At 48.7% G+C, this 8932-nt stretch overlaps 1 protein-coding gene across 1 annotated transcript in view; it reads right to left on the bottom strand.

The window, feature by feature from the left end:
- PIK3R4 (phosphoinositide-3-kinase, regulatory subunit 4) overlaps positions 1-8927 on the bottom strand; it is a gene marked incomplete at its 5' end in the record, with an annotated part of 19207 nt that extends 10280 nt beyond the window's left edge. Inside the window, 7 exons of the mRNA XM_010135208.1 lie at positions 783-928; positions 1644-1817; positions 2776-2997; positions 4851-4985; positions 6051-6633; positions 6804-6937; positions 8225-8927. Of these exons, the coding sequence (XP_010133510.1) occupies positions 783-928; positions 1644-1817; positions 2776-2997; positions 4851-4985; positions 6051-6633; positions 6804-6937; positions 8225-8927 (2097 nt within the window). The remainder of the gene's footprint in view (positions 1-782; positions 929-1643; positions 1818-2775; positions 2998-4850; positions 4986-6050; positions 6634-6803; positions 6938-8224) is intronic.
- Positions 8928-8932: the final 5 nt, after the last annotated feature.

The following is an 8932-nucleotide window of genomic DNA, read 5'->3' as shown; positions in this document are numbered from 1 at the left end:
TATCAGATTTTCTTTGTTCTCTCTCCCTGCTCTCCCAACTGTCTCAGAACGTTAACTTCGAGAGCTAGGTGGGATTAAAAATCCTACTGCTAGTACAGTGGCATTTCAGATGTGGTCTGTCTTTTTCCCACATGTATCTGTAAAAATACCAAGCAGAAGAGCTCTTCCCTCATCAGTCAGATTATGTGTACCAGGAAAGAAGGATGCCCAAGCGTGTACTGACGTAAGACTCGAAAGCATATTGGGACATTACTAAACAGTCAGAAGAGACTGATGAGTTAAGGCGTGATTGAGAATCATTAACTGGGGCAGATTGTTCATTACTATTAAAGCAGAAAAAAACAAGTTTCTGTTCTCCCCGGCAGCGATTCACTGTCTGATTGTGTCCCGAGAATGTGTCTGGACAAAACGTCTTGTACACAGTCCAGGCTACTCACAGCCCCAGCATTCCTGAGTTGATACTTCTTTAGGCTCCTATAAACTAGCACAATATAGCGAGAATTTGGTTACAAACAAGGCAGAGGAGGGCTTGCACCAGAGACACACCCGTTGACTTTAGGCTTTGTAAAATGTTCTGTCATTTGCAACAAACCTGAGGCAACAGTCTTTCCAACGTGGATGGCAATGGCCACTCTGTCCACGTCTGCCAGCAGAGATCCCCAAACCGTATTGCCTCTAACCCTGACTGAAAAAAGTCTACCATTCTATAGCCAGGACCATGGCCCAGACAGGCCTGGCAGTTCAGGCTGGTCGAGGTACCGTCCCCTTGCGCGAGGTATTACCTGTATTATTGGCTGAGTGATGAAGGGGTGGAGGTACGGCATGAGCTTGCAGTAGACGTCAGCAATGTTCAAATACTGTGCTACCACAGTGATAAATCCCACTGCACCATAACGTATCCAGAGATTAGGATGACACAGGAAAGGTGCTGAAAGAAAATCAGGCCATTAAAACATATCGTTCATACTAGAGAGGGGATCATCCTGTGTGTGGCAGCTGGGATATCATTTCCCTCCCTCAGAATAACCCCCAAACGGAGCCTTCCCTCTTGCAGAGCTCCAGGTTAAAGGTTAAAACCCTCACACTGAGGAAGTTAATTCGTGGACTTCACTGTGCCTGCGCTGCTCCGCTTCCTTGCTCCTGCCAAAAAGCCTATCCTTCCCATTTATTCATTTCCATCCCTAACTGTCAACACCCGATTTGCCAAGGAGACTAACCCAAAAATAAATCCCAGCCTTGCTCTGGACAATTATGGAGAATCCTAATACCAGGGATTTATTTTTTTCTTTTTTAAGCAAATTATTCCTTCCTCCTTCCCCTCTCTTCTTCGCATAGTCACTACTAATATTGTAGAATTGTCAGAAGTCCACCTCAGTTACGCGGGTTTTAAGAAGTTGTACTCAAAGGACGGTATCTAGTTGTGCCATACAATCCCAGATCACCTGGCCCAAATTCTGAGTGCGCTGGAAGAGCCATAACGTTAGGAAGAAGCAGATGACGCTTCAAAAGAGCAGTTTGTATTTTCTTTTCCACACCCGGTAAATCTTGGGCATGATAAGCCTGATATGAGTGAAGCTTTATGCAGTACTAAGATTTCTTTTCCTAACCAGGAAAGCAGGGTATTCTCCAGCATTCCCACTTACCGATATCACAAGCGAACTCGTAAATATGGGGCTTTTGCAAGAGCCCCAGCTGGCACATACAAGTGAGAGCATTGAGGGCTTTATAAATGACAAATTCCTCAGCGTCGCTGAGCCCTTGCTGAAGCAGAGGCTTCAGAATTGATGAGCTCTGCCAGCCAACGTAAGCAGCAACACCTGAAACGTAAAAAGCACACTTAAAAATCCGAAGACTTCTACACATCACCGCTTCACACCGCTCTACGTGTCTTTCGCAAGAAGCCAGGCCGCTGTGCCCTGTGCTTTGGCTACCCCACTGCTCCTTCTAAACAAGCTCGGACAAGTTACTAGCATCACACCGTGCTGGGGTTTGTTAGCAGAGCATTTTGCGACTTCCAGTCATAACGGCCCTGCTGGAAGTCTGATCCCGCCTGGTTTTCTTGCCAAGCCCCTGAATTTCCATTTTTCCTCCAGGTACTGCAACAGGGAAGTCTTCTTGACCTGCAGATCCTGAGCACTGACTGCCAGCAAGTCACGTGCAATAATTTCCAACTCACACGAACATCAGACGTACTTCACAGCTGACGCCATCACTGGTAAGGTTCTCTAAGTTGTTATGAAGTTTTCTGAGCTGACAGGAATCGTTAAGTGAGTTTTAAAGCACTACAAAATGTTGCAAACTGTAAGCGCAGCCTACACCAGTGCACAGTTTTCACCTCGTGAACAGGTCTGCTGAGGTTGAGGGGACCACCCTCGCACGTGGAGCGATGCATCCGCTAGACAGCCTGCACAGATCTTAGTATCACTTGTCAGAGCTCAGCTTTTAGCATTAGCAGCTTTAGCAAGGACTCAGAAGAACCCCCCCACAACATTTAAGGTTTATTTTTTATGTTAACCTTCACTTAAATGCGCTTCAGTCCCATTTGTATTACGCAGTTGGATTAAAAGAAAAAAAGTCTTTGTATTTACATTGTTTCATCTTCATTCCCTAAAGAAACATTTACACCCAATTATTCAACCAAGACTTTTCCTGTAAATTAGAGAAATCCTTGCAAGAAAGGACTTTTACACGACTGTTAACAGTCTCCAGGATATGCAAAAAGGATTATTTACATTATTATCTCTCCACCGTGTCTGGCTGAAGGCAGGCACTTACCAACAATGCTGTCAAAGAAAGCTCCTCGAAGATGCCAGTCATTCTTATCATTTAAGAAAGTGATCATATGAGACAGGAGAACATCATTGGCTTTCTGGCGTCCAAAAAAGACACAGAGACGTGTTATTCCATTTTCCATCAGTGTCTGTTTCACAATATTCTCCGGGTCGCTTAGCAGAGTCACAACTTTCTGCTGGACCATTTCATGCAACGCTTGCAGCTCTGCAAGAGACAACGCAAGGATGAACGCTTGGGCTGGCGAGAAACAAAACGTGCATGTGCACTGGCTGCTGCTGAAGGGGTTAGACCCGTGGGGCTTCCTGGAGAACCCCGACTCAGTGAGATGGGCAACCAGCAGAACCCCAGCAGTCCCGGCGACTGCCTTACCAAAGACCTCAGGCTGTGCACGAGGTGTGGAAATGCGAGACGCTCCTGCCCGATCAACAAATCCTAAACTTGTCACTACTGCCGCTCGTTATACGCATGGGTGAAATGCAGGATGAGTCAGCAGCACTGCTACAACAAAACGTTTCAAGGCAATGCTGGTTCGGTGTTTATTTGACCTTCACTTTCAAAATCATCTGTGAACTGGCAACAGACCAGGAGTGTATTTTCAGTTCAGTGGCAAGATTGGCTTCAGTGAGGGCAGAGAGGGGGACCAACAATACTTGAAAAAGAGAGCACTTCCAGCTCCACTGAGGATCAGCAGCGTCCCTAACGACGCTGACGAAAAGCCTGGAGGTGGCCTTGCCCAGGCCTTCTACTCCACGGCGCAGCTGAACCAGTATTTGTACTACATGCAGTAACACAACTGTCCATGCGCTGGCTACTATCTCAAGCTGTACAGGGGAGGTTCTCAAACAAGCAGCCCAAGAAGTTCCGCTACGGCTGCCCCAGCTTTGCAGGGGTGAATACCAGTTGCCTGCAGACAGACACCAGCTGTTTTGTTTTCTATCAAGAGTCTGTCTGTCAGTCACGTGAAAAAGTTTCCTTCTGGGTTCATATTTCTCATCCTTGGTTTCTAAAGGGGTAGAACAAAGAGAACTATTCAAAATTCTTTCCTCCTTACGCTCTTTCTTTCATCTCCAAGCTATTTTGAGGGACAGGGGACAGTATTTCTTAGAAACACAGCTCCTGTGACGAGGCCTACTCTCACTCCTCAGCAATTCTGAGCACCCCGTGCCTTACGTGAAGGAACTTCAAGGGGATCTTCTATGTTTGGTTTTGGTAGGTTGTTTTATTTTAAGGCATCATCCTGTAACTAGTGAAAAGGGAATTGAAACATGCCTTTTCCCTACCAAATGGAGTAAGTGTGGGATGTTTTCCAACGATGATTAGTCACAGATTGATCTACTTAGCCCCAGAGAGAAATGACCGTTTTTAACCACAAACTCCTCCCAGCTTAGAAGCCTTGCCCGGCACCGTTCCGGAACCCTGTGCATCGCCAAAGGCACTGGAGCTGACCCACAGGTCACTTTTTACCATCCCTCCTTCCCAAGGGACAGAAAGAGAAGAGCCATCCTTGGGGTGTTAACCCCTTCTCTGTGCTACAGGGACAACAGCGCAGACAGCAGCTGCTGCCCCATGGCACCCACACTGTCACAGAACACAGACAAGAATTGCCAGATGCAGAACAGAAAAGGAGGAACGACCGAAAAACACCGTGCTACGACGACGCTGGACTCTGGCAGGTTTTCCGGAGCAAACGCTGCCAGCCACTTCCAGGGAAGCACTATCTGGATCACAGCCATGTTTTCGCAGCTGACTTGTTTACAGGAGGGTGAGTGAAGCTGGGTACGCAGGCAGGCAGCCAGCATCGCAGTCACACACCCTGAGAGCGTCCAGAGGAGAAAAGTGTGTTTAGGGACTCCTCTGTCTTCCACAAGGGTCAGCACAGAGGTGCCTGTTTCCGCATGAGGCTGCCACACACTCGCTTTGACGCTGGAGGAGGCAGAACACTGTTCCATTCACCAGGAAGGCTCAGCTCTGAGAGAGGAGGAAGATCAGCCCTAACTCGAAGCTTTGGCCCAGGATTTGCTGTTCTAAGCAGGCAGGGTAAGCGGAAGCGACATTACCTGTGTCGTAGTTATCACTAGGGTGAGACGTTTCATCCATTTCTTCACCAGTTGGTTCATTTTCCATATTCAGATTTTTCAGCTGGACTAACTCCAGAAATCTCAGAGCTGTTTCTGCCAACAGCGCGATGTTTTCTGCAAAGGAAAACGTTTGGGTTAAGAGTTGTTCTACTTTGCCAACTTACATCAGTCTGATGATCCCGATGGCCAGATTCCACTGGTAGAGCATTTCCCCCATGTCTCGCCACGCAATGTGGCCCTGTTCTGGCAACTGCCCGGTTGCTGCTGAAGCAACTCGGGCTCTATCAGGTGGCTCAGGCCATGGCTGGCACAGGAATGATCCCGTCGATGCAGAAGTCCCACATAAGCAGCTGTCTGAGTGTGGTCCGAGACAACGGCAGCTCAGCCACGGAGCCCAGCTACCCATCTGACCACTGCCAACGAGTGTGCTGCGGTGGCACCAGTCAGCTCAGGTATTAGACTGCCTTTACGTACAGACACAGATTTATTTGAAATTTAAAACACTTTCTTAAAAGAAAAGCTATTTGAAAAAAAGCTATTTGGCCCCTCTCCAAATTTCAGAAGACTAGCTGTGTGCAGTTTGAAAATCAATCGAGCCCCTGAACTGCTCCGTGTCGGCAGATGCAGCTGGAGTCCGTGGGCACTGAGACCTGCAGCCTTTTCCTGCTTGCAGGAAAGGAGATTGCATTTTTCTTCCATTTCAGCTAATTTAACAAGTTCAGCTTTATATTAGTTCATTTAAAAATGCATTAGGAATAGAGTATAATTTACAAGATATGGGTTTTCTAATCTAGAAGTAAAAGTGAGGCCTGAAAAAGCGGTTCTTTCATACACCCTGAATGTGGAAGACCAACAAGACCACAAGCAACTGGTTCTACTCTTCAACGCTACGTTGACTGCCATTAATTAGTTTCACCAGCTTACTTAGTAAACAAAAGAAAAGCATCACTTGGGACATCTTCAGCTGAGTCCCGCGTTTGTAACTGCCAAACCCCAACCAAACCGAAACCAGCACAGCTGAAGGTACACCAGTCACGGCGGTGAGGGCACGTGGCAAAGAGCAAACACGGGCACGACCACGGCGCTGCGTCCTGAGCCAGGCAGAACTCGGGAACTGCAAACTGTTAGGGAAATGCAGAGAAGCCCAAGAGCTGGAGTTCGGGCTGGATTTCCGCTTACCAGCGTAGGCCAGTCTGACGATGGTGGCTTCGTCCTGGGCCAAGTGTGCGATGCCTGGCAGAATGTATTCTGGGTAAATGTTAATGTCATTGCGTGGCACCTCTTTGACGAGAGCAAGGACTTTAGTGAGTGTCCTCACCGATTCTGCCCTCACCCTGGGCACAGAGTCGTTGCTGAAATGCAACAGATAAGGAGTGATACGATCCAGAAGAATCTCGACACTTAATCTTGGTGCTAAATGAAGAATCAGTTCCAAAGCGGCCAGTTTTGAATCACAGTATTTGAGAGTCTGTAAACAGGATGTTATCACAGACACCAGAATAACCAGCCCATTCTCTTTTGTCTCTCCCTCGGCTTTCTCTGTGCGGTCATGCCCACAGAGATTGTGAATGATGTTGTCCAGGTCTTTACGTATGACCAATATACGCTCATCTGCCGACACAAATGTTTCCTTGGCAAACTGGGCCATGTAAGGCTGAAGGAAAGTGTAAAATATTTCAGGAAATGCATTGTTACGTTGCTGTTTCAAATAATCTTCAGCTGCTAAACGTTTATCTGGCTCTCGATGGACCATCTGAGTGACCTTTAGAAAGGCAGAAGTAGGAGGGAAAGGTGAAAGGTTTAGACTTTTGTCATACCAAACAATACCCCAAACCAATCCAAACCCAAACAACAAGCAATCTGTCACCAGAGCAGAGGAAATACCCTACAAAGGGGCCACCCAGCGGCACTAACACTGCCGTCCATCCTTACCAGTTCTCTGATACTGCGGTCTTCAATTTTGTTTAGGACTTGATCAGGGGAGAAGAGGCCATTTCGGTAAGCCAAAAGCTGAGATAAATCGAACAAGGGCACGCCTTCTGTGAAGAGCTCTGCTATCACACAGCCTGGGGAACAAAACCAAACCAAAACACACCAGTCAAAGGCGTTAGAGGATTATACACGGACACTTCCGCTTTGCTGTCTACGTGAAGACAAGAGCAAACCCGGGGTGGCTGTCAGCTCCTCGGAAAAGAGCGGAAGGGACACAGCACCTCAGCTCCAGAGACTGGCCACTGACACGCGATCCTGAACTACCTCCCAAGTGTTTCATTTCAAACGTGTCAACAGCAGAGGAGTTTGCAATGAGGACGCGTGAGGCAGCGACTTCAGCCACCGGCCACCTGGAAAACACACCGCCCGAAAAGGAGCCCACATCACCGCCACGCGGGCAGCCAGCATGGACCAGGTGGCAGGTCAAAACCGAGCAGCCCTTTCACAGAAGGAAGAGAAATACCCTCCTTCCACAGCCGTGCTGGACACAGCCCAGAGTCCCCCACACTCGCTCACAGGCACAGCGAGGAATGACGTGATTGCCAAAGACAGTGCCCCCCTTGTGTGCGGGTCACGCGTTCCCCTCAAAGGCCACACTCCGGCAGTTTGCCCGTAACGCTCAGCATCTCGCTGTATCCGTGGAGTGCCCTGGCGGTTTGGCCACAAGAGCAGTTTGTAAAATGAAGTAACCATTACCTTTACATTCAGATTTTCATTCACTTTAAGAAAAAGAATAAATAAAGGCCAAACCTGTGGCTTCCAAACTGCTCAAGACAAGCCCAAGGCTCAAGAGAGGTCCCCACAGCCGGGCTCTATTTGTGATGGGAGCTTACTTAGTTATCCAACTTCTGCCTGTGGGGAAAAGGAACTGCGAAGGGCCTTCTAAAGCCAGTAGTGCCAAAGCGCCCTGGAGGCTGGCTCAGCCCCCAGGCAGACAGGCCTTCGGTGAACCACTGACTGGTTCCTCCTCCTGTGTCCCACGGGACACACGCTACACATCCCAGAACCTCTGCCACGAGACGAGGGTCTGCGGCTGGCAGAACCACCTCTTTCCCAGGGCAGAGTCAAGCTGTAGCAGAACAGTCTGAGATTTCCCTCCTCAGCTCACACAGTGATGCACTTGAGCAGCTTACTGTATGGTGTCTGTACTCTTCCTGCGAACAAAAAGTTTGTGGGGTCTTACGCTTCAAATAAGCAAGTTTTTCTACATGCTATACCTCGTATATTCTACAATATGCTATAAAATAACTAAATAACTGTAAAAACAAGGAACCAAAAAAACCCAACCCCAAGTAAGCTTTTTTGCACGCTGACACACAATGGTAAACACCACGCTGGTCTCTCCCGAGGGCTTCAAGTACCTGCGGAAAAGATATCCATTGCACGTCTTAGCTCCCCTCTTGTTCGCTGGTTGCTATTTGTCAAGTCTACCAAAGGCGTTGAAGGGTCCTGCATGTTTTCCAGCTCCGTAGCAAACATGCTGCCATCAACAAAGCGCTCGGGAGCGATGTAGCACGTCCTCCGCCGTGATGTGTCGAAGAAATAATTGAAGTCAGCGGGATTGTCTTCAGGAAGATAGGTTGGTTTAAAACTGGCAAAGTCAGTGAGAAGAACCCAGTTCCAGCTGGTCACCATGATGTTCTCTGTCTTAATGTCCCCATGGCGGACTCCGGATTTGTGTGCTTGGTCCACCGCGGTGAGGATCTGGAAGGCGATCCACCTCTTTTCGATGTTGTTGAGGAACGGCCTGGTGCTGATTCGGTCGTACAGGTTGTCCCGTACGTACTGCCTGAACAGCACGGCGGCCTTCTCGATCTGGGTGGCTTTCTGGAAGGGCAGGCAGTTCTGTGCCGAGTGTAACCGTATCTTCAGCTCCTCCAGCTCCTGCTTGTAGCTCGTCAGGGGTAAGGTCGGGTCCTGGATGGCAAACACCTTCACGACCACCAGCCCCTCGCGGTGCTTGGCTCGGGCCACCTTGAAGAAGCGGGTGCTGCCCAGGCTCTTGTCGTACTCGAAGTCGTGGATGTCCGAGAAGTAGCTGTCCACGGAGAGGATCTGCGAGGGGGCGA

The sequence above is a fragment of the Buceros rhinoceros genome, unplaced genomic scaffold (assembly GCF_000710305.1).
Source record: "Buceros rhinoceros silvestris isolate BGI_N320 unplaced genomic scaffold, ASM71030v1 scaffold30874, whole genome shotgun sequence".
In the NCBI taxonomy this organism is placed as follows: domain Eukaryota; kingdom Metazoa; phylum Chordata; class Aves; order Bucerotiformes; family Bucerotidae; genus Buceros; species Buceros rhinoceros.
Note: the sequence above shows the minus strand (reverse complement) of the source record. Positions and strands in the feature narration are given on the sequence as shown.